General features: G+C 32.0%; 1 protein-coding gene across 1 annotated transcript in view; it reads right to left on the bottom strand.

Moving 5' to 3' along the window:
- nolo (ADAMTS-like no long nerve cord) overlaps positions 1-27658 on the bottom strand; it is a 164749-nt gene that overhangs the window by 38713 nt on the left and 98378 nt on the right. Inside the window, exons 7-12 of the mRNA XM_088269845.1 lie at positions 24715-24859; positions 22077-22206; positions 21217-21418; positions 7078-7269; positions 5884-6008; positions 3368-3409 (exon numbers count right to left, since the gene is read on the bottom strand). Coding sequence (XP_088125971.1) covers positions 3368-3409; positions 5884-6008; positions 7078-7269; positions 21217-21418; positions 22077-22206; positions 24715-24859 — 836 coding nt within the window. The remainder of the gene's footprint in view (positions 1-3367; positions 3410-5883; positions 6009-7077; positions 7270-21216; positions 21419-22076; positions 22207-24714; positions 24860-27658) is intronic.

Below are 27658 nucleotides of genomic sequence, written 5' to 3'. Positions count from 1 at the left end.
TACGGCGTTGGATGTTCGAAGAGATATTCACGCTCAAACACAAAATTGTGCTGATTTCACCCAAGTAATATGTATATCTATCTATAAGAGGAAAAAATATTTATTATGTTATGCAAATGTGTGATATTTTTTTTGCTTTTTTTTTATATTTTAGTGTTTTTCTTGATTTACCTAACGTCCAAGTGACTCTGAAATCTAGCTACGGCTTATGCAACACCGCTTATCATGACTCTACTCAGGCTTCAACTTTTTAAGTTTCATAGCCTATGCCTACTCGTGAGTGGATTTACCCTTTTTTAGTTAATTATAATTTCAAGTAATTCATGAGTAAAAATTCTAGGCAAAAACACTAGTTTATTTTAGTGAAACTTTAAATTTGGTATTTGATACAGTGCCACCTCGCTAATCCGAAAGCTCCTTAATCCAAAACGACTGTAATCCGAAAGATTTCGTTGATGCCAGATTTAAAAATTCTACCTTCTGAAGCCGTAGAAGCTTTTAAAACAGCCATAAACTGGGCTAAAGAAGTCGTCCAGAACACTGATAAATTGATTGTTTTGAGACGAATGTATGATATAGCCCTTAATTATAAGTTGAGTTTAATGGTTCAAAAGAAAACATCTGATTTTTTCAAGCTAAAGAAGAGAAAAATGCTTAAGATATATCCATTAGGGACCAAAAAACGAATATTTGGATAGTAAAAAGATCAAGGTAACATGAAGATGTGTCTCAAAGCATCGCGGAACAAAGGTGGAGCTAGGCAGGTCCTGTGGGACATACGTCTTATGATAGATGCATGAATAAAGTGATGACTGGAGGCCTAGAACAGGACGTAGAAGCATGGGTAGGCCTTAGACAAGATGGTCCGATAACATCAAAAAGTGCTGGGCCTGCACTGGAAGAGAGTCGCGTCTAACAGACAACTGTGGAAGTCCAAGAGGGAGACTTTTGTTCAATACTTGACACAAGAAAAAGGCTGAAGTAGTATAAGTAAGTACCTTCCTAATTAAAAATGTGTAATTAAGACCATTTCATGAAGCAAAAATTCCTTTTTTCTATGGCTTTCCTAATAAAAACACACAAAAATCTGAACTATTCCCTAATTCTAACGACCTACTGCATGATTTACGTTATATTACGTTAGCACTGTATTTACGTTTCAAGAATGATATTTATAAATAATTATAAATTTACTATAAACGCGTTTTATTTTTATTAAAAAAATAAACATATACATATTACGTAATAAATTAAATAAAAAATATAATAATTTATATTTTTAAGCAATTTTATTGGGACGCGACAAGGTCTGGGTATATTGTACCCCGCTAAAATTTTATTGTTACATTTTCTCATCACATTCTCGTCGGGTTAAGCTATTTGAGTTTTGGAGCATGCCGAAATCCTATAATTATGAAAAAATCGTGTTTTCACTCAGTACAAGAGAGATGATGATGGGTACACATGTTTTCATGGGAATTTTCATCAGGGTGTTTGTTTCCTAGTATTGGATGTCTTAAACTATTCAAGTATTGTACGTACATATATAGGTATTCCTTTCAATTAACGTATCATTATATTTTTGTATTGGTATCTCTACATAGATGAAGAATAATATAGAATTCTTAATATTTATATGGCTCATCGACCCATCATAGGCTGGTTAAAGTGATCAATTTATGTACGTCTTAAATTCAGAATTCTATCCATGATTGAAATCCACACTATTATTTTTTTGGAACCCATACATACGTCATATAATCCTTACGTTACTTCGTGTGTGAATTTGCAGCAATATCTATGTTTGATTTAAGCTGGCAGAGACCCTTTTTTTTCAAATATATGCAAGATCCTTAGCAAAATATTTTAAATATCAGGAAACGCCTAAAAATATGATTTAAATTTTTTATGCAGCCTATAAATTGATCAGTTATTTTATTTACAACATTTTCGGGTGTCCAAAAACGATTTAATTTGCAACCATTTTTTGACAACACGAAAATTACTAACATATCAATGTATCTTGTTCTGAATCGTTAAACTAAAAAAGTGGTATTAAATATATATTTGTCGTGTACTAAGCTTTAAGAATAGGTGTTTGCGGAGAATCTTAGGCGTGCGGTGGTTAGACTTTGTGAGGAATGAAGAGATAAGGCGTAGGACGCAGCAAATCTTGGTCACAACTGTCGTCAAGAAAAGGCGATTCAGTTGGCTTGGCCATGTACTCCGCATGCCTCCTGAGAGCCTTAAACAAGCTTGCCTCTTTTACAAGGCATCAGGTTCGCGCCGCCCAGGACGACCACTGCTGACAATTTGTCGGCAGTTCTCGTCAGAGCTTCGGGACGCGGATCTGACTTGGGAGGAGGCAAGGGAGCTGGCAGCCGTCAGAAAAGCCTGGAGACAGTTTGTGGACTCCATATGCTCCACTCAGGGAGCGGATATGGTTTATAATAAATAGAGTTTTCCTGGTTTATTGATTACCCATTTCAATACCACCTTAATGAAAATCAACAGTTATGAAAATCAACAACTATGAAATATCATTAGCGATCACTCTTATATATATTATCTGAAAATACTGGCAAGTCTAGCACCGACGAAAATTACGTAAAAAAACCCACTCTACATTATTCGTACGGTCGTAAAACTTAATTGTATTTTGATTGAAGTTTCGCGTGAAAGATGTAATTTTTATAAGAAAAAGTAGTGTTTTTTATTTAATTAAGGGTGAGAACATTAGTGTAAACAACTGTTAACTGACATTTTATACGAACCGTCACGAGATCCTATTAATAATAAGCAGTAGTACGTTTTCAACTCTCAAATATTTGGAAACAATAAATTTAACAATGAAATGATTAATTTTTCATTTTAATTTTACTTCGTGAAAATCATTATTTCTTAAAATCTATTGAGACATGTTTCGATGCATTTTGTATCATTTTCAAACACTGAAAATGATAATAATCCAACTGTGAAAAATAATCCCTAGTGAAACATGTTCAACATTTGAAACTAACTAACTAACCGTCACGCCGCTTCCCCGCAGGGGTAGGCAGAGAGAATAGAGCGCCACACCACTCTGTCCTTGCAAACATTCTTCGCCTCGAAAGGAATACCCAATGAGAACATATTAAGTTATAGAGTACTTTCATAAGTACATATAATGTTTGAAAGGAATACCTAGATAAGTACATATTACGTTTGAAAGGGAATACCTGAATAAGTACATATTATGTTTGAAAGGAATACCTAGATGAGTACTTGTTATGCATTCAGTGAAGGAATTGGGGTTGCAGTCATATAAGTAACTCGGATGCATGTAATTAAATTAAGTATATAAGAGGGTATTTGATAGGTACAATACCTCAAGTACAACCAGCCGCAAGCAAAGAATATTTTATAATTTCTGAAAAAAGACAAATTGTTTGACTGAGAATAAAGTTTATGTAAATGGTGTACCTGAATATGATTAAAGAATGATCGAGAACTTTCTGAACCACCTACTGTATGTCTTCGATGAAATATTTTCAGTGTAATTTCGTGTTTTTTTAGTCCTTGTAGAAGGGGTTGTTTTCAGAGTATTGATGTGTGATACGAATTTATAAAAAAAATATATACTTGAAAATCTAAAGACGTTTTTTTTCAAACTGAAATCTTATTAATTTTTGATCTCGAGAAATCCACGAATTATCTATTACGTAATAATTTTTTTGATTTTTCAGTCTTCGTAGAAGGGGTTGTTTTCAGGGTATCGTTGTGTGAAACGAATTTATAAAAAAAATATTTATATTTGAAAATCTAAGGATGATGTTTTCAAATAGAAATCTCAATAATTTTTGATCTCGAGAAATCCACGATTTATCCATTACGTAATATAAAATAGAAATATAAATTGATGATTACGCTACGACATATGTATATTCATCCATATTTTACATAAATCCTTTGATTGCAAACTTTTGATTTCGATATTTTTTTATTTTATAAAGATAGATTGTTAGTTTTTTTTAATAGATTTTTCGTGGTATGAGAAATTTCGTAGCGCAGTAAATCCATTTTAAGGATAGTATCAGAATCAACTAAGCAATTTCTCCGATATTAGCTCATATTCATAAATCCTGATAAAATTTGATCTCATAACGAAAAGTCCATATATCTCAATCGTAACCTTTGTAAACTTCCCCCATTCAGTCAATTCTTAATATATTTAGTAATTCACATTTACTTTATATTCCATGTGCTTAAATTAAATGTTAATGCAGCCTAGTATCGTAAAACAAAATATCCTTTAAAAATAAGTAGAAATACGAAAAAAAAACTTAAACAAATTATGCTCTTTAAAGTAGGTTCAACTGTAGATATATATATATATATATATATATATATATATATATATATATATATATATATATATATATATATATATATATATATATATATATATATATATATATATATATATATATATATATATATATATATATATAAATATATATATATATATATATATATATATATATATATATATATATATATATATATATATATATATATATATATATATATATATATATATATATATATATATATATATATATATATATATATATATATATATATATATATATATATATATATATATATATATATATATATATATATATATATATAAATAAAAGTTAAATATCACCGCAAGCCTGGTTGCTTTGTCTTCGTGATCGGCATAAGAATGCATTGATATGATGCAGTGCCCTAAACACCATTGAACGCGGAAAAGAGGAGGAAGAAAAATAAAAAGAAGAAAATAAGCTTTTATCACACTATACCCTTGCAAACCATTGATCAAATTATCCACGATAATTTGTAACACCGTAATGGATGAAATTTCATGAAATGTTTTTCAATACATGTATGAATCTATTGAATTCACGTGTTACCTTTTTTTCACCTGAAAAATCTTATATTTTGACCTTTACAACGTTTCAAATGTCTGTTGACGACGTTTTTTAAATGTGTTTTTTTTTCGCAGAAATAACGTAATATAAGAATTTACTTTTCAGCTCTTAAAGTTACCTTTGCCAAATTCAGATAAATTTTGGATAGTACGTCAAAAAAAACAAACAAACTAAAAATTGGAACAGGTTCTTTTCAGTTCAATCAGCGATTTTTATTCAATTTTATTAAAAAAATAGATTTCGGTGGACCATTTATTTATTTTACCCCCCCTGGGAATCGAACCCAGGACCTCCAGAACGGTAGTTGAGCGTGCTGACCATTATACTACGGAGGCGGACAAAAGCTTTAAGTTTAATAGCGGGCATTTCGTTCAGCCTAAAAGCTTGAAATAACAATGATTATTCAAACAGGGATTTAAGAGTTAACGTTTTTTGCCAGTATGGTGACGATGTATTCTTTTACGATTTGATAGTTACTTCTCTTGTTTACAAGCAGTTATTTTGTGGCTTGATATATTCTTTATGATAACTTGAGATGTCATCAGTAAAGTAAGAAATGATTTCTTTTCCAACGTGTCCTGTTATTTGCTTTCATCTTTCGAGAGAGAATTGGATTAGAATCACAGATGTAAGAAGATGGACGGATTGATATTTCTTACTTCTCTTGTTAACAAGCAGTTATTTTGTGGCTTGATATATTCTTTATGATAACTTGAGATGTCATCAGTAAAGTAAGAAATGATTTCTTTTCCAACGTGTCCTGTTATTTGCTTTCATCATTCGAGAGAGAATTGGATTAGAATCACAAATGTAACAAGATGGACGGTTTGATGAACATATCAATAAATGTATCTAAAAAATGCTAGCATGCTTGGAAATGAATGGTAAATGCCTGAAGTTTGAAATATCCAGAAAAGGTACTCACGTTGCTTCTGACGGTACTATTTGCTCCCCTATTAGCTTCTCAGCCTTTGCTTGGGGTGGAGGGTAGGGTTGGATTAAAGGTTGTGTGTGATACACCACCCCTGGTATGAGATCTTCGATATCATCCTGAAATTATAGAAAAAAAAATGTAATTATATTATTTATTGATTCGGCATTAACTTTGTGGAATGACAAAATTAATGCCAAATTAAATTAACTTAAATTAAATTTTAATCGAGAAAAACATGGCACGATCAGGTATGCCAAATACCTGAAAAAGGTCAGGTCGTAACAATCGGCGGGTATGTATGAGGAGATGCATGAATGTGGAAGAGGCGAATATTTTTTTTTATATAGGTTAATAAACATAGGGAAGGGAGGGGGGTTGAGTATCATGATTTTTTGTAAAAGGAAACATTTAAGTGTTTAATTTTAATAAATATAATAATTTTGTGAATTAAAAAAATCAAAGATGAAGAAGAATATGGAAGTCTGAGCATTTCCGGGGCTGACGACCGTCATCTTTAAGTGTATCACTTAACACACGTGTAACATTCACCAATTCTACCCATTATTGACAATCGCACTACTCAAATTCTTGGAAGTTCTAGGTAAGTATTTATGACCATTTGTAATCGTTAATAGGTCTTTCGTTCCTCTAGAAGAGGGTCCTAGTTTGGTTTATGGTACCAGTGTCCTTTACTAGTTTCATCGTGTATGATACAACCTCTCGTGACAGTTCCTTATGAACTATCATGGATCCGATGTCGGAAAGGTCCTTACCCAGGCTCCTGCATCGCACTTCCAGCTATTTAAAATTCGAGTAGTGTGGTTGTCAATCATGGGAAGAATGGTGAATGTCAAACACAATTGCTGGTTAAATGCCACAGGGCAACAATGCATAAAGAAAAATCCAAAAATGATATCTAAATCATCAACATTTTCATATTCGAAAAAGACACCAGATATTTCTTACGCTAGAATCATCGGTGTCTTTTTTCGAATATGAAAATATGGACGATTAAGATACGATGCTAAGAATAAAGAGTTTTTTTTCGTTCAGTCCTTTGTACATTCAACCAGCAGTTTGTAAAGTAATCAGCCTGCAAATGGTCGTAAGACTTGTAAGTACTTATACTTCCATATGCTTGTTCACCTTTGTTGAGATGTCATAAATATAACCATGAATCCTTACGTCTTCTCCGTGTTGCTCTTGATGGTAGGTAGGGCAGACTATCCCTGTGGAGCAAGGTCTCTGGGAGATGGGTCTAGAAGCGGCTGGACAGAGCTCTTCTCCTGATGGTGATCCATCTTCAACGGAGCTGTCTCCACCTCCTATGCACTGAACTCCTCGAACCTGGACTCCGCTGCCACAAGAGACGGAGCACTGGAAAAGAAAAAAATCATGCAATGTTGACAGTGTTATCGATATTGACAATTTCATTTGGTACTATTGGCAATATTAACAACGTCATCAATATTAACAGTGTCATTACTATCTTGACAACGTCATCAATATTGAGTATATTGACATATGACTATTGATACAATTGACAACGTCATCAGTATTGAGTATATTGACATATGACTATTGATACAATTGACAACGTCATCAGTATTGAGTATATTGACATATGACTATTGATACAATTGACAACGTCATCAGTATTGAGAATAATGACAATTGACAATATGGACAACGTCATCAATATTGACAATGTTGACGATGACAGTATCAAATGCATAAAAAATGAGAAAGATTGAGGAAAAATTATTTATTGATTTATATTACATTGTTAATATTATCATATTTATATATAAAAAAGATAAATAAATAGATATTAGATTTTAGACATTATAAATAAATACTTTAAAAATATAATTTCTTGGAGTAAATATTTTAAATAATATATTAAAGAAAATGTTTTTAGTAATAACATTTAAAAACATTGGATTTTACTAGCAAAACAAACGTTTTTCTTTCACTCAAACTGCGTTAAAATATAAATAAATAAAAGAAATAAAGTTTCAAAAAAACTATTTGAAAAAAACTGGAGTGTGTTTTTGCGTACCCAGTAGTTCTTTTATGTATTTTTTCTACATTTGCGAATTTAAAGATTCGTTTAATTTTTTAAAAATTGTTAAAAAATCAAACAAATCGGCGTGTTTAAATAAGGCTTTAAATATATAATAGATGTCAGAAAGGTTTCAGTGTTGTTTGTTACTTAGCGAGTAAGTTAAGCTATCTTTCAAATCATCCCCTAAACCTTATCTCTACCTACAGCCTTCCACCCCTCCCCGTATTCTAATAACTGGGTGTTTAGGAAATATAGCAAGGTTTTGAAAATGTTCAAAACAACAATCTTGAAGGAAAAAATTGGAACTTTATTTATTCAATATATCTGTAGGTACCCGATCACGGGTTGTTATGGCTCAAGCTTATTGAATAGAAATGAAAAAAATATAAAGCACATATTTTGATGTGCATAATTTCACAATGCTTGTGAAATAATTAAAATATATAGTGGGTGTACTGGCAAAAAACGTTAGCTCGAAAATATGCAATTTCGACTAAATGATGCATATGATAAAGTTTTCAACGTTCTGTAAACTAGCAAAATACACTCAGTAGTTTGAAATGTCATAAAAATATGATTTTAAAAGTAAATTCAACATTAAGTTAAATGGCGGGTGTTTTATTCAGGTTTCATAAACAGAGATTTTTCAATTTTAGAGTTAATATTTTTTGCAAGTATATCCACGATATGAAACGTATGAAACAAAAATTAAATTGAAAACTTTAGAAATTATAAGTTATAGCACCGTCAAGAAGCAGGCTATCCGCCATAAGTTATGTGCAGTTTTGCATGTATTGCTGTTACCTATAAAAGATGAATCTGCTTGATGCAGTGTATTTAATTTTTTTTTTATAAAATAGGAAAATATGTGTGTCGCCTACTTTCAAAATCCACCAGATGTAATTATTTAAGATTTAAAAATAAATACTCTATCGGAATGCCAATTGTGGGTTTTTTGTTTAAAATATTTACAAACTCGAAAACCCTGCTAAAAAATACTTAAAAACAGCATTGTATTTCAAATTTCGCTATATTCATGGAACTTGCCTTCTGACCCATATCGGCCAATCAGAAAGCGGGGATAGGTCAAAAATTAAGATTACTTCATTATCGGTTTGTGTCTTGTGTTTTTTTTATACTGAATTTATTTTTAAAAAATGGGAAAATTCTCTATTTCATTATATTTTATTTAAAGATAGACATATCTTTTAAACGTAAATGTTGTTCGGAGAATTTTGCATTTTTTGTAAAATCAATTTACATGGATCTGGCGGATTTTGAAAGTAGGCGACACATATATGAGCAGTTGCAAGGACCCATACTGGTAAATTGTGTTTAATTTAAATCTTGCTATTGTATAGTTCCTTGAAGAAAAAAATACTTATATTGGACGGTAGGCCAATGTACTGATATTGAGACCACCCTGTTCTTTAGTACCCCGTAGTATAATAATGTGATCGTCGATTTTGTTAAAATCAATCTCAATTTAAGTTACAGCTAACATGAATATCGTGTTAGGGATTTTAAATCATCTAAATATTTATAAAATTAAACTTCGTTTTTACCACTATAAAAAAAGTGAAAAAAAAAAGTTGTTTAATTTTATAAAATTTATAAAATGTGTCACAAAGTATCTGCGAAAAACATTACAGAAACAACTTAATATTATTTTAATATATAAATAAATATATCCGCCTCCATAGTGTAGTGCCTAGTGCGCTAGGCTTCCATGTTGGAGGTCCCGGGTTTGATTCCCAAGAGGGTAAAAATTAATAGTAGTGATTTTTCAGTCTAATATTTATTTAATATGACCTTGGACCGGTACCTGAAAAGAAAGGCTGAACATCTTTCCTTTGTGTATTTAACGATCAATATAACACTGTTTCTTTGTGATGCAGTGCCCTATGCACCATTGGTTAGCATAATAAATAAGTAATTTTTTAAATACTAATATTAATTCAATATTACCCTGGACTGGTACCTGAAGCGGAGGGCTGATCACCTTTCCTTCATGTGATCAATTTAATACTGCGTTCATATTATGCAGTGCCCTATGCACCATTTGGGTGCGGATAAGGGGTTTGAAGACATATCAATATGCATCATTTCACAATAATTGTGAATTTTTAAAAACATTTAAAATGTATGAAACAACTATGCCATCGAAAACATTGGAAATGATGAGTTACAGCACCGTCAAGAAACAGGCTGTCCGCCATGAATAATATTCAGTATTGAGTGTTTTGCTGTTACCTTTAAAAGATGGCGTTGTTTAATGCAGTGTTTATAAAATAAAAATATAATTATTGAAAATTGCTATTATTTTTTTTAATTTAAAATTAAAAAAACAGCTATTTAAATGCCACCAAAATAAGGATACGCGTCACATTTTCGAAATCTCTTTGAAATCCAAGTGAATTGGCGTTCGTATTGACTGTAATAATATTACAGGTAATGTGGATTTAATAACACGATGAAAACATCTGCAAAGTGGAATAAAATTGAAATATTGATGGATATTTAAATATTCCTGCTTGTTTTTACGTTCATCCCACACACCGCTCCCTGCCTACCCCTGGCTCCAGCTTTATTCACCCCCTGCATCTTAACCTGAAAACGATCGAGAACAATTTTCCAGGGGTCGACAACGAATCAAAACAAAACATGAACACAAAGTAACTGCCAAAACAATAGATAAAAAAATAGCATGATAACTATAGTACATATCTACAACATTTTGAATGTGTCCAAATTCTTGTTCACAAATACGGATAATCTCCGCTTATGAGTTATTTTTGAGATCTGAACATAGACGAAGAAGAATATGGATTCTTTTTCATGTATATTGAGACGTCAACATATAAAAAAATCTCGTTAGCGGAGATAATCCTGATTTTTGAACAAGTATTTGGACACACTCAACATGTTGTGATTAAAATAAGTGGTCAAATTATAAGATCTTCAAACCCTCATCCGCACCCGATGGTGCATAGGGCACTGCGTCGTATGAACGCAGTGTTATCTTGATCGTTTACACATGAAGGAAAGGTGAATCGCCCTCCGCTTCAGGTACCAGTCCAGGGTAATATTGAATAAATAAAAGAGTGAAAAAATCACTTATATTTATTTGACCCCCCCCCCCGGGAATCGAACCCGGGACCTCCAGAACGGTAGCCGAACGTGCTGACCATTACACTACAGAGGCGGATAGAGAGTCACTTTATGACAATATTTTTTACATTTTAAGTGTGTCCAAATACATTTTTCACAAAACCGGATCATCTCCAATAATTGGAGTCATTTTTCATATTATTTTTTGACATCTCATCAAAGATGAAGAAAAATATGGAAGTCTGAGCATTCACATACTAATAAAAGAGTTTCTGCTTAAAAAAAAACACGTTACTTTTATCTCACCAAAAGATGTCTCTAGTGAACTTCTGATGATTTAAGAACAGCGTTTCGGAATTGGTTCATATATAGAACTTCCAAGAATTTGAGTAGTGTGGTTGTCAATAATGGGTAGAATTGGTGAATGTTACACGTGTGCAAAGTGATCACTTAAGATATGCCTATGACGGTCGTCAGACCCGTAAATGCCCAAACTTCCATATTCTTCTTCATCTTTGATAAGATCTTAAAATAATTTTAAAACAAAGTTGTATTTTAACTATTACTTATTTTTATAAAAGGTTCTGCACCCCTGTGTACGTGGATTAATAAAGGGATATAGAAAACTGCGGGAGATCCCTATCTCAGCTTTTAAGGGATTGTCGGTACAAACAGGCTCTAAGGCCCTATGTATAGAATATATTATACTAAGGAAGGGAGTCGGTGGAGCCTATACGTAGGCACTAGCTACTAGCTGCTAGCTACCCTGTAAAGGAGATTACTTTGCATATCTGCTAATCAGTAAAGTTGGCTATTTCATAATTCGACAAAGCTTTATTGATTTAATTTAAGTACAAACATAATAAGGATTTCATTAATTGATTCGGTAGTCACTTTGTAATCAAATCTATCCATACTTATTTATTTTTTTACAAAAATGTTTATAAAATTAGTATATAACCACTCACCGAGATTTTTACGTCTACCAGTTTCGAGACGTACCATTTTGAGTGTGTAAATGGTGCTATGGTGGTGAAGGGTAGTATTGTTTGCATGCTGTGTTAGTGATTGTCCTGACGAAGAGACGGGTACGTCTCGAAACCGGTAGACGTAAAAATCTCGGTGAGTGGTTATATACTAATTTTATTAACATTTTTGTAAAAAAATAAATAAGTAAAAATGACTAACCACAAAGTAAATGCTTTAAATATTAATAATATTGACAATATTATAAATCTATCCATGTTTAATTAATGTTTTACTTAATAAATACCACTATTTCTTAAAATCTACTGTGACACGTGTTTCGATGCATTCTGGATCATTTTCAAACACCGTATATGAAGCTAATTCTAAATTTTAGAATTGGGTCCTTGGGACGTTGAAGGTTGAAGAGGGGGCAGGAGCTGTTTCTTATTTTTATTTATTTATTATTATTTTTTATCAGTGGGAACATAGGCGATAGGGGGGGAGGCTTTAGTCATTGCCATATTCTTAATTATGGGTTTATTGTTTACTCAAAAGTCTGCGTAATCGGAGGACATGTATGACTAGATGTATGGATGTGAAGGAGGCGAGGAGTGTATGCCAGGACAGAAGAGTGTGGCGTTCCATCCTCTCTGTCTACCCCTGCGGGGAAACGGCGTGATGGTAGTAGTAGTACTAGTATATTTGTATGAATTTTTATGGTTTCAAAATGTTGCTGTTTTCGTATTAATTATTTTTAGGATTTCTACGTTATTGTGGTTAAATTTGTGGTCATTATCTATTAAATGGTTAGTAAATTCTGAAAAATTATTATTTCTCAAACATAATTTATGTTCCCTGATTCTTGTTTTGAATTTTCTGGAAGTCATACCAATGTACGAACTTCCATAGTCGCAGTTTCATTTATATATGCCTATACATATTTATATATATATATATATATATATATATATATATATATATATATATATATATATATATATATATATATATATATATATATATATATATATATATATATATATATATGGAATGCATTAAGAAATAGTTGTATTTACTTAGTAAAACATTAAATAAAAATTCAAACCCTTATCCGCACCCCAGTAGTGCATAGGGCACTGCATATAAACGCAGTGTTATCTTGATCATTAACACATGAATGAAAGGTGATCCGCCCTCCGCTTCAGGTACCAGTCAAGGGTGATATTGTATAAATATTAGAGTGAAAAAAATCACTTCTATTTATTTGACCCACCCCTGGGAATCGACAGGAATATAAATATAAAAATAATAAGGATTATTAGAGACTATTGTAAAACTTTCTTGTCTCTCCATAAATAACTATTTTTAGGATAATTTATTTATTTATTTTAACTTCACGAACACAAAAGAAATATAACTAACTAACTAACTAACCATCACGCCGCTTCCCCGCAGGAGTAGGCAGAGAGAATAGAGCGCCACACCACTCTGTCCTTGCAATATTTTCGTGAAATATGACAAAAGAAATATGTTCGTGAATAAGTATATGGACACACTCGTTGTTGTGATGTTATTTTTTACACTGTTTTATTAATGAATATAAATGAATAGTAATTTTTCCGATCATAAAAACACATAAGGGTTGAATGCTATTCATTTCAGTACTAAAATAATAGTAGACTTATAAAAATATTTATTATTTCTTAAAAAAACAATGTTTAAGAAATTTTATATTTCACACAAGCAAGAACTAAAGCCTTATTTTGTCCAGGTTAGTAGTAAAAATAAAATTTTAGTTATTTTCCTTATTTCTTTTGTCTCCAGCAAGTTTTAATGTACTCATTCAAAACAAAGAATAACAAAGGAAAACAAGTCTAGTCGTTACCTCGGAACAAAGAAAGGCTACCCAAAAGAAAACAGTAATTTTCATTGTATCCCAAATGTCTTTGTGGACACAGCGGTCTATCGTCGAAAGCAAATAGACGGTCCGTGTATTAGAGATTAAAGATTTATAACTTGTTAAGGGTTAAGTTAGTCACGTGATTACTCCAGAAAAACCCCCTTTCTATTGTCAAAGGGACCGATCGTTGGGGGTGGAATCATGATGAGACAACTCCCAATAGGAGTTCGGCAATTTGAAATAATTTATTAACTTGGGGGAAATAATTTGAAATTACTTATTGATAGATTTTTATTATCCACTGACACTTCGTGATAGAATTGCATTTTAATATATTATTAGATTAAAACCAATATTTTTAGCTTTTCCAATATATTTATAATAAAGTGAAAAATAAAAAAGCCTTTTTTCATCACCAATAGATGTCTTTAGTGAAGTTCTAGTGATTCAAGAACTCATGTTTCAAAATTGGTTCATATATATATAACTCCCAAGAATTTAAGTAGTGTGGTTGTCAATAATGGGTAGAGTTGGTGAATATTACACGTATGTAAAGTCATCACTTAAACCAGCCTATGACGGTCGTCAGCCCCGTAAAAGCCCAGCCTTCTTTATCCCTTTTCATCTTTGATGAGATGTCAAATAATAACATACAACTTAGTAGACTAAAATTTTTTTTATTATTTGACATTCAATACAAGCACCAAATCCCACAGCCGAAAACATGTCCAAGAATTGACTCAATGATCGTTGGAAAAATATATCAAAATCAAAACTCAAACGTGTGATTTTGACTTACAGGGTGGAAAAATTTTCCACCCATTTTCCTGGCAGTTGATTGGCCAAACGGCGTTTCCTTTCACACGCGGGCAGGTGGGATTTTTATTTCCCGTTTTGTTTATTTCCTTTCAAAAAATTGTAACGTGTGCGCGTATTTTTTTTAGAGCAAAGGTGTCAAAAGGCACAGGAAAATCGTAATTTGGAAAAATGTTGCGTCATAAATTCTTTGAGGTAAGATGGTAGCTACACGAGTCATTTATTAACGTGTGTACATGAACGGCATGTATGTAGATGGTACCTTACTACAACGTTATTGTTATATAAACATGTATATATATATATAATATATATATATATATATATATATATATATATATATATATATATATATATATATATATATATATATATATATATATATACACATATACACTCAACATTTTGAGTGTGTCTACTTGTTCACATTTTTTGTATTTGGACACACTCAAAATGTTGTAAATAAATTATCTGGTCAAATTATAAACTAAAATAATAAAAATTAAAATCATATTTTCTGGCGTTTCTCATGTGTGTGATTATAATCCATGATTCAGACCTCACATACTAATAAAAGAGTTTCTGCTTAGAAAAAAGCTTCTTTTCAACTTGTTGTATTCCATGTGGCCTGTTTTTATTAGGGATTAGCCTTCTGCGATGTCGATTCACAGCTATCGACCCATCGCTTTGGTGATCTGCCCGAGAGTCGTCTACCATGGGGTATATATGTAAAGTTATTAAAACTCGTATTTATCAGTCTTTAAAAGGAGCGGTTAGCTTTAATTTTAATTATAATTATGTTAAAATAAAATATTTATAGTGATTGTAAAACAAAGTTATATTTTAATTATAACAAAAAGATCTGGTTAGAAATAGGTTGGTATTACAAAACGGAGCAGGTAATAGAAAGTTTGAGAGTAATAATAATTATTGTTTCATCCAACAAAGGCTCAGATTGTTTTCACTTCGCCCATTGAACCAGCCTTATATCAAGTTCAAAATTAAAAACACCAGAGTTAAGTACGAATACATAATTCGTTTCTAATCTACACTATTGTTTACATATTTTGTAGTACGAAAAAATAAACAAAATTTACAATTAGGTTATTGAATATTTTAAAAGTGGTATCAACTTATAACTTGCAAAACAAATGTATACTAATGTGCAAAGGCAAACAGCCGCAAGTTAAAAACAGTAGTTTTGAGAGAAACGAGTTTAAAATTAACTAAAAATGATGCTTTTTGCCAAAAAACGTATCAATTTCGTACAATTTTGCGACTTTTTAGATAATGAATATCTTAGTAAAGGAAAGAGATAGAGAAAAATTTGTAATTGTATATGATAGAGGCTAGTTACGAAAATGTTTTGAGCATCGCAGGGCATATAACTTGGATATATGCATTGTTATTGGATCTCTTTCACAAGTTTTACTTGGTAAACACCACTATTTCTTAAAATCTATGGTGAAACGTGTTTCGATGCATTCCGCATCAATTTGCGCAAAATTATGCAGGGAATAGTAATATAATGGTGGGTAGATATACAATATAAAAATCACAAACTAACAAATTAATTAATATTTTTCAGACGCTTATTTTGACCAGTTAGTTAATAACACACATTGAAGGCTGATTATGAATCAAGTATAAATGTGAAAATGTACCAACGGGTAGGTACTCACTCCGAAGAAAATATAATACAATTTTGTGGGACCTTTTCTACTTCGCAACCCCTTTACACGGGGAAAACATGCGAATATAGAATTATTGTTGTATTCACGTGAATTAAATTTTGCGGTGAAAGGGTAAAGGGTGGTTTTGGTACAGTGCACGCATTGCTACACGGTGTTACAAAACTCAGTATACTCAAATGGAAGCATAATACTAACTAATTAACCATTAATTTGATGCAGTGCCCTTTGCACCATCGGGTGCGGAACTAACCAACTCTCATTCCGCTTTCTCGTAAGGATAAACAAATAGGATAGAACGCCGAACTTTTCTGTCTTGATAAACATAGTTCGCCGCTTCCACACTCCTTAGACGTGCTAGCTGATTGCTTCGAATTCCGCCTCATACATTTGTTTTACTATGTTTTCTTCACTCATTTGATCCACATGCCAAAACTATCTGACCACACCTTTCTTAATTTTATCGATAATGCTTATTTCGTTATAATCGGCGGGTATGTATGAGGAGATGCATGAATGTGGAAGAGGCGAAGAATGTATCAAAGGCAGAGTTGTGTGGCGTTCTATTCTCTCTACCTACCCCTGCGGTGAAGCGGCGTGATGGTTAGTTGGTTAGTTAGTTAATTCATTATTTTCTTATATCACCAATTAAACACACAAGATTCATCGTTTTGCGACACATTCGTCTGAAAGATAGCATTTCGACTGTATTTACTCTATTAACATCCTTCTTTTGCCAACCGACATCAACAGATCGATGATAACTATTGATGACCAGTCTGATAACGTTGATGACGACAAAACCCAAGTACTAGTAAAACAAAATAAAACAATAGACTTGTTTAATAAAAACTGTAAAATTGGTTTTATTTTTAAATTTTCACTGTTTAAATCGCCAAACGAAAAAACTGTGTACTAGTTGTTTTAATACATCTAAAAATATTGTTTTATTTTAAAATGTATAAATCGACCCATTTTTCGTCGTGGTAACGGAATTTGTATTTTCCTCTCTTATTTACACTCACGAAAACGTGTCAACACTCTGAGGGGAAATGTAATTTCAGGAATAAATCTACCGCAAGTGTTATGACAGTGTAACCTCTATCAGAGTCCAAAATTTGAACACACAAATACACAAATGAGACATTTATTCTATCAGAAGAGTAATTTAAAAAAAATATATCGGAGGATACAATAATAACAAGTATGTATTTGAATTAAGGTCCGCCTCCGCAGTGTAATGGTGAGCACGCTCGGCTACCGTTCTGGAGGTCCCGGGTTCGATTCCCTAGGGGGGTAAAATAAATATAAGTGATTTACTCACTGTCATATTTATCCAATATTACCCTGGACTGGTACCTGAAGCGGAGGGCTGATCACCTTTCCTTCATGTGTAAACGATCAAGATAACACTGCGTTTATATGACGCAGTACCCTATGCACCATTGGGGTGCGGATAAGGGTTTCATTATTATTATTATTATTGTATACTTGAATAAAATGATAATGAAATGATGCAGACAAATATGCGGCAAAACGATGTTTGACAGGGTTCGAATAATAATAAAATGATTTGACTAAACACAATTAAAAATACAATAATATACCCTTATCCGCACCCAATGGTGCATAGGGCACTGCGTCTTATAAACGCAGTGTTTTCTTGATCGTTTACACATGAAGGAAAGGTGATCAGCCCTCCGCTTCAGGTACCAGTCCAAGGGAATATTGAATAAATATTACAGTGAAAAAATCACTTATATTTATTTTACCACCCTTGGGAATCGAACCCGGGACCTCCAGAACGGTAGCCGAGCGTGCTGACCATCACACTACGGAGGCGGACAAATACAAGGCTAGGCCATTATATAAGACACCCGCTTAACCTTAATGGACCAAACTATCTCGACATGCGTTGTAGCGGGTACGGCGGGTTGAAGAGATAAGAGGACGATAGAGACGGGTGGAAACGGTCCATGAAAGAAGCAAACTAACAATCCAACTGATTGTAGCCCACAAAAAAGACGAAGAAGAAGTACCTATTACATAAAAATTGCGTAAAAAAAACAAAGCCAAATTAAACCTACCCTCACGATTTTTATGTAAGGGGTTGAGGTATAATTAATCTTCATAAAAATGAACTAAATTAATTTAAAACTGTTTTTTTTACTTCTCAAAAGTTATCAGATATTTACATCGAAAGATAGCGGGGTGGAAAAAATAAAAGCCTTATTGCTGGTATATTTAAAGATTGATATACGTTAAATGTGTCGGTCAAAAGCTTTAAAAAAATATAATTACATTGATCCGAAGCCTGTTTAGATTTCTGATAGTTGAAATGGTTTTAGAACCGTTGAGAATTGATAATTTTGACCGATACGGTGAATTTCAAATACACATGGAAGATTGTAGGGGAAAATAAAGTTAAAAAATGTAGACACGCGATTTCTTGGTGAAAATGATCTTAACTTAGCATTTTCATGTACAATACGAATGTATTTTTTTTACCTTTAAATTTTTACATACGAATGAAATTTTTTTGCATTATTTTTTTATACAATTTGATAAAATGTCTATACGCTTCTACTAAATACAATATATTTATTGATTTGGCGTTTGACTTGTAGAACTTTATTTTAATTTACGTATTAATTGTTAAATCAAACACAGACTTTTTGACAATTCGCTCACTCCTTTCAAGAACGTCATAAATCAAAAAACTTGATTTTTCAGGAGAACGTTTTTAAAGTATAATAATATAATACAATGTATTAAAAATAAATATCAAGCCACTTATTGAACTTTTTACTGTGCAACAGATCTTTTTAGGTAAAACCTGAAGGTTTTTTCTCCATTTGAAAAATATTTAGTATATTTAAAAAATAATTAAACAATGCCATTTCTTCAGAATGCAAAAACAACACTTTCTGCCCTGTAGCGGGTAAATATTAAGTTAAAAATATGCCTCTTTTGCTGGGATATATTACATTTTCTGGGCATTCCAAAAACATGCACAACTCAAAATTGACGATTTTTGATTTATGACGTTCTTGAAAGGAGTGAGCGAATTATACATTTTAACGCTTGTAAATTGTCATAATATTTGACAATATTATGACAATTCACATTCGTTTAAAAATGCCATAACTTGGCGAAACAATTGTCACAATATTATTTATTGTGTTTTTAACAATAAAATAAAACTTAGCAGTCTCAAAAAATCTTTGTTTGATTTTACAGTTAATACATAAATTAATACAATCTTATAATTTTAGTTGCACTGAGCATCTCCAAAAATAAACTTAGCGCTTGTGCTTGAAGAGAAACTTTTTTCTTATTTTTTGTTTGTTTAAAGTACCATGTTACACATTTAAACAATAAACATTATAGGGGAAAATATATATTTATGCGGCAAGAGGCAGTTATCTTGTTCTGACATATTTAGATAATAAATAAAATCAAATCAATGACTGATATCTCAACATAGATGAAGAAGAATATGATAAAAGTTTGGGCATTAACAGTAAATGTGCACACCTCCTCATTTTAATTAGGATATCAATAAAAATATATTTGTAACTCCCTTACGTTTATAAGTGGAACGATTTCATAATTGCCGAAGACGAAAAATGGTCCAAATCAAAATATTTATCGAAATAAACTCAGGATTTTTAAATATTGAAAATGATATTACATACTATAAGTATTAATCGGTGTTGGAAAAGCGGTTGGATTCGAAAATGGTAGACATTATAATTAAGTTATAATAAAATATTTATAGCGATTTTAGAACAATGTTATATTTTAATTATAAAATGGAAAATCACAAAGCTATTGCTTCAAATATCAATTATACAAAGTTATATTTTAATTTCGATTGAAAATTTTGCTTTGATTATTTGATGAAAAAACAGATCTAAGTTACTTTTTTTTAAACGTATAACTCATAAACTATAATATTTGCCAATTTTCATCTTTTGTTTTCTATTTGTTTTCTGTTGAAATAAAAAAAAAAGTCGTTTATATTGGCACATTCAATCTTATTTATTTTCTGATAATATATATTTTTTTATTCATTTAATATATTTACATTTTTATTTATAACATAAAACATTTGAATCATTTATACATATGGAGAACTTTTATATTTCGATTCGCTGTGCCTCTCCATAAAAGAGTCTATGCTCTTGTGCTTGGAAAGGGACTTACACTCGTGGTTTAATGTTATATAATAAAAGATATAATAGTTTTTTTTAATATTTTTTTTTAAGATTTAAATGTATAGAGCTTTAATTTTTTTCTTAAGGATTTTTATATCATCTATTTTTTTTATTTCTTTAGGGAGTTTATTGAAATGTTTGATTGCCAAATATTTGAAGTTTCGCTGAAATTACTTGGTGTTGCATTTTGGAGTAAAAAAATTGTTTGAGAATCTCGATGATAAATTTTTTGTTAAATTTAAATAGATGTCACCCTTTAGTATTTGAAAAAACTGCGGTTTTTTTATAAATGGATTCTATATTTGGGGCTTGAAATATATAAATATCTATTGCATTCTTGCCAGTGACCTTTCCTATAACCTAAAATATAATGTATACCCACATACAAGCCATGCCTTTGTGGGATTTTTTCTTCTATTCACATTATATATATTTTTTGTCTTGTAATAATATTGTATTGTGAAAAGAAAAATAATTAAAAACAAAAAAAAACAATAAAATTAAAATATTAGTACTGCTGAGGCTTAATTATTTCGTTAATCGACATACCCCACTCCACTGTCCATTGAGCCACTGCGGACACGCATTCTCGTTGCAAGTCTCCAGATGCCTCGGCTTGTGTCCCGCGCAGGCCTCCTCGCTGGAGGTCCTGAAGGTTCCGTTCACCCCCTTGGCACCGCATTCCACCCTTCGGGAGCGAGTCCCTCCCCCACAGGTGGCTGAGCAGGCACTCCAGTCACCGACTGACCATCTAAAAGGTAGATAGATACTTGAGATGTCAATATACATTAGAACATCGGTATACGTCTGCTTTGGAAGAAGTCTAACTAACTAACTAACTAACTAACTAACTAACTAACTAACCATCACGCCACTTCCCCGCAGGGGTAGGCAGAGGGAATAGAACGCCACACCACTCTGTCTTTGCAAACATTTTTCGCCTCTTCCACGTTCATGCATCTCCTCATACATACCCGCCGATTGTTACGACTCCTAACCTGACCACTTTCAAGTATTTGGCATACCTGATCGTGCCATGTTTTTCTCGGTCTTCCTCTGCTCTTTTTTCCACTTACATTCGCCTCATAAATTTGTTTTACCGTTCTTTCCTCACTCATTCGTTCTACATGTCCAAACTATCTCGACACACCTTTCTTAATTTAATCGATAATGCTAATCTCAGCTTTGCATTCCTTCCTTATTTCACTGTTCGCACATCTATCATACATAGTTTTGTCGCACATTCTTCTGAGAGATCGCATTTCGACTGCATCCAGTCTACTTTCATCCTTCTTTTGCCAACTCCATGTTTCACTTCCATACATTAGAGTTGGAAACAGGAATAAGTCCAATTTGGCATACGTCATTTTTGAACGCGAAACATTCGGATATGACGCATAGTGACTTACTTAGGTGGACACGGATGCATGTTGCACTGCTGGACTGCTGGTTCCGGTCTCTGGGAGGCATTGCACAGTTGTTCCTCTACATCGGTTCCCGATATCCTGTTCCGGCAGACGGGTCGCGCCATCCTGTATCCTGTCGGGGCAATCATAAAATTCAAATTAAGTTGTCAATAAAGAACGTTTATGACAAACATTTAAAAAGAAATAAATATGCACTCATATTTGCGACAAAATCTACTTGGTTATTTTTTTTACGCATTTTTAATTCAACTTTTGATTGGTTTTCCAAGTACAGGTTAAATTAAACATACATAGATAGTACCACAAAGTAACTACCGAATCAAATATATATTTTATTGCTCTATCTTTTTTTGTATTCCATTTATCTTCAAGCTTTCATACTCTGTTTATAAAGAAAACTTCTTCAATGTTTAATTTAAAAACTAAAATTATTTCGCAGTGAACTAGGTAATAATGATTTATCTCATAATTGATAAAAATCACACGACTATGCAAAAATTAAATAGGTTCAAAAAACAATAATACTTCTTACCCTTTTCCGCACCCCAATGGTGCATAGGGCACTGCATCGTATAAGCAATGTTATTTTGATCGTTAAATACACGAAGGAAAGGTGATCAGCCTTCCGCTTCAGGTACCAGTCCAGGGTAATATTAAATTAATATTAGACTAAAAAATCACAAATATTTATTTTGACCCCTCTGGCAATCGAACCCGGGACCTCCGGAACGGTAGCCAAGCGTGCTGACCATTACACTACGGAGGCGGACAAAAAAACAATAATAACTTAATCGATAAAATAAATAAAAAGTTTTGTTGAGATGGTGTGGTCATGTGAATCGAATGTGTGAAGAAAGGATATAAAAACAAATTTATTTAATAAACGAGTCGAATGTGTTTGGAAAGATTTTAATATTCACGTTTAATGTGAATTTAGCAGGAATTTATATTTATTAATAAAAATACCAAAATATACTAAAACGATGTATGATAGATATGCGAATAGTGAAATAAGGAAGGAATGCAAATCTGAGATAAGCATTATCGATAAGATTAAGAAAGGTGTGTTGAGATGGTTTGGACATGTGGAACGAATGAGTGAGGAAGGAACGGTAAAACAGATTTATGAGGCGAATGTTAGTGGGAATAGAAGCAAAGGAAGACCGAGAAAAACATGGCACGATCATGCATGCCAAATACTTGAAAGTGGTCAGGTTAGGAGTCGTAACAATCGGCGGGTATGTATGAGGAGATGCATGAACGTGGAAGAGGCGAAGAATGTTTGCAAGGACAGAGTGGTATGGAGCTCTATTCTCTCTGCCTACCCCTGCGGGGAAGCGGCGTGGTCGTTAGTTAGTTAGTTAGTTTAAATATACTATTCATATCGTAGTCATGCAGGAGAAAGTGATCAAGTGAATTCTTTACAAAAACGTGATCACTGACTATTTGAAATCTTTACAATTGTATAACCCTTATCCGCACCCAATGGTGCATAAGGTACTGCATCGAATTGACGCAGTGTTATCATGATCATTACTTACATGAGGGCAAAGTGATCACTCTTGCGCTTTAGGAACCAGTCCAGGGTAATATTGAATAAATATTGCAGTTAATAATTTAAATAAATATTTGATATCTTACTAGTTTAATATTGCACTGAAAAAAATCCCAAAGGATTTTAAACTTGGAAGTACTTATAATAAATTGAATTGTTAAAAATGACTTACTGCATTGATGTTTATTTTCTTGCCAAGCAAACGTGACTTAAATGGCCCTCCTGAACATTTTACGTTTTATTTATATTCAAAGCATTTACTTTGTGGTCAAACATTTTAATTGATATTAGTAATGTTAGTAAATAAGCACTCACCGACTACTTCTGTCTACCGGTTTCGAGACGTACCCGTCTCTTCGTCAGGACATACACTACAATTTAACAATCATGCGAACAACACTACACCACACCCACTTAGTACTATTCACATACACTATCACTACACATGCAAAACATGCAGAGCGAGTTGTTAGTCCCACCATGCTTTCCGTTTCCCAAAAAGCATGGTGGGACTAACAACTCGCTCTGCATGTTTTGCATGTGTAGTGATAGTGTATGTGAATAGTACTAAGTGGGTGTGGTGTAGTGTTGTTCGCATGATTGTTAAATTGTAGTGTATGTCCTGACGAAGAGACGGGTACGTCTCGAAACCGGTAGACAGAAGTAGTCGGTGAGTGGTTATTTACTAACATTACTAATATCAATTTTACGTTTTATTAGTTGGTCACTTTCTCCTGTACGACTACGATATATTAATTAATTTTTTATCATACACGTACTAACGAATCAATAATGTTTTTTCATAGGGGTTTCTTTTACCAATAATATAAAAAATATATATTTTATAGACAATAAACCATATGACGTCATAAAACGTTCGATGACGGAAATTTGATGACGTATGCGAACGTACATTTTTCGTTTTATTCAAATATCAAAAGTTTAAACTTAAATATCTTAATATAAGAATGCTGCCGATAGTCATGTGATTTTTCATATTAATTTATTACTCAATATCCAACATCGTGACAAAAGCCTATCGGCACTAATAGTGCAACAACTTACCCCCTCCACACGTGACCGAGCATAAGGACATGGGTGCAGTTTCCCACTGGTATAGGGGTCTGGCACAGGACGACCCGTCTCCTCCGCACACTCCACACTCGTCCACCCTCCTGTTGGAGCCGATCCTGAGATCACAGCCAACTCTCTGAAAAGAAAAAGTGCATAATTTATTAACAACATTTTGAGTGTGTCCAAATACTTGTTCACAAAATCTGGATTATCTCCAATTACAGGAGTTATTTTCATATTATTTTTTTGACATATCATCAAAGACGAAGAAGAATATGGAAGTCTGAGCATTTACTGGCGTTTCTCATGTGTGTGATTATAATCCAGGATTCGGACCTCACATACTAATATAAGAGTTTCTGCTTAAAAAAAAAGCTTCTTTACATCTCACCAATAGATGTCTCTAGTGAAGTTCTAGTGATTCTAGTGATTCTAGTGATAAATTTGAGTAGTGTGGTTGTCAATAATGTGTAGAATTGGTAAATGTTACACTTGTGTAAAGTGATCACTTAAACCAGCCTATGACGGTCGTCAGCCCCGTAAATGCCCAGACTTCCATATTCTTCTTCATCTTTGATGAGATGTCCAAAAACAACTTAATTTATTATTTTTTGACATCTCATAAAAGATGAAGAAGAATATGGAAGTCTGGGCATTTACGGGATTTTGTAAAGTAGTATTTGGACACACTAAAAATGCTGTACATAATTTATATTTGGAGCAATAACTTTGGGATTTTCCATTTTATAATTAAAATATAATTTTGTTTTCAATTTTTTTTAGTTATGGATACTTTTAATTCTGATATTTCCTAAAGTTTATCTTATTATTTATATATAAATATTTAAATATTAATAATATTGAGAATATATAAATATATATTAATCCATGACTAATTATTTTACATAATATTGTCTTTTTTTAAAAATAGTAGTAAGAATAGTTAGAATAAATTAATGATATAATTAAATGTAACTTTTATTTTTAAATCACAATATATATTTTATTTTAACTTAATTATAACGTCTACCGGTTTCGAAGCTAACCGCTTCTTTTCCGAGACTTCATGACAAATATTAATCAGTTTTGAAAAATAAGCGGTTAGCTTCGAAACCAGTAGACATTATAATTAAGTGACAATAAAATATTTATAGTGATTTGAAAACAAAATTATATTTGAATAAAATTGAATAAATATCTATAAATAACACTGGCCAACAATTTACAACATTTATTTTGTAACTGATATGAAAATACCTGATCTTTATGCACTTTGTATAGCTGAATACAAAATTGAAAACGAAAAATATGTAGCAAGTCAGAATTTTAAGTTATGGATATTTTTAATTCTGATATTGACTACAGTTTATCTTATTATTTACGTATAAATATAAATAAACATATCTTAATGCTATGGTATTCAATATTATTAATAACATATTTTCACTGTTACTCCATAATTAATTCTTTTTTGAATCCCTTAGACCTTAGACTAAAACATGTTTAGATACCAACCATTATTACGGTTTCAACGTATGGGGTCCATACAAACAATAATATGACTGTAACATCAAAACTTGACATGATACAAGCTTGTCACCATATAGATTTTGAATAAGAACGATTAACTAAGTCCAAATCAATCATTAAAATTTCAGTTACTAAATCATTGTTGGCCAGTGTTATTTTTTAACCGTTTTATTTATCAAATATTTAAAGTTATATTTCTTCAGAAATGCTACCGCGTTTTTGGCAAATGTCTGCCTTCTACCGGCGTCACTAAAAAGCTGAATGAAAAATTATAGTATTTATTGATTCGGCATTAACTTTGTGGAATAACATGTTGAATAATAGGTATCACTGTAACATGAAAACTTGACGTGATGCAAGCTTGTCACCATATAGACTTTGAATAAGAATGATTAACTTACTCTAAATCAGTCATCAAAATTTCAGTTACAAAATCATTTTTGGCCAGTGTAATTAAACAAATGAGTAAAAGGTATACGACTTTATAAGTAATGAAAAAATACTAAGTAGATATTCCACCATTAGACTATTATTTTGTTTTTATTACAAAGGCTTCCTTTGTGCCGCGAGAAATTCTATAATATACGCGCCACATCCCGTACGTGCGATGTTAAGAGTAACTTAATCTCTTTTTAAACCTTAATGCACATTTTTTAATAACTTGCCGTGGCAGAACCCTCCGGAGGTCTGGGATTATAATTAACAAATTAATTAAAATTAATTGAATCGGGATAATGAAGCCTTCGCACTTTTCATTTTGGAAGTTAATGGAAAAGCGTCAGTCCATTGTTTTTCCTCGTCCATAGGAAAACTGTTCCGAGCTCGGTCAGTCCAGGGAAACCGTTTTCACATCACAATGAAGTCATTTAAGGTTAAAAAATTAATTTTTTTAACTGTAAAAAGACTTTAATATTCACGTTTAATGTAAATTTAACCAAAATATATATTTTTAGGCATGCAATGAACAAAATAAACTTCTATTTTAATATTATTATTTTTTTTATTTTTTTTTATTTGTGTACTTTATTCAAATTTGATTTATTTAAATCACAATTTATACGTATTTAGAACTTTTTATATTTTTAACCGCTTCTTTACCACGACTGATTAATACTAACAGTATTAATCAGTCTTGATAACGAAGCGGTTAGCCTCGAAACCGGTAGACATCATAATTAAGTAAAAATAAAATATTTATAGTGATTTTAAAACAAAGTTACATTTTAATTATAAAATGTAAAATCACAAGGTTAGTGCTTCAAATATAAATTATATGACTAGTTAGCTTAAGTAAGTTATAAAATCTCATTTAAAATTGCCCTCGGTATAGACTGAATTCCGGCTTTAGAATCTGTGGTAATAATACTAAAAGTATTAATCATTCTTGATAACGAAGCGGTCAGCT

Source organism: Brachycentrus maculatus, unplaced genomic scaffold (genome assembly GCF_059751285.1).
Source record: "Brachycentrus maculatus isolate JH-2025_06_01 unplaced genomic scaffold, ASM5975128v1 h1tg000365l, whole genome shotgun sequence".
Lineage (NCBI taxonomy): Eukaryota > Metazoa > Arthropoda > Insecta > Trichoptera > Brachycentridae > Brachycentrus > Brachycentrus maculatus.
Note: the sequence above shows the minus strand (reverse complement) of the source record. Positions and strands in the feature narration are given on the sequence as shown.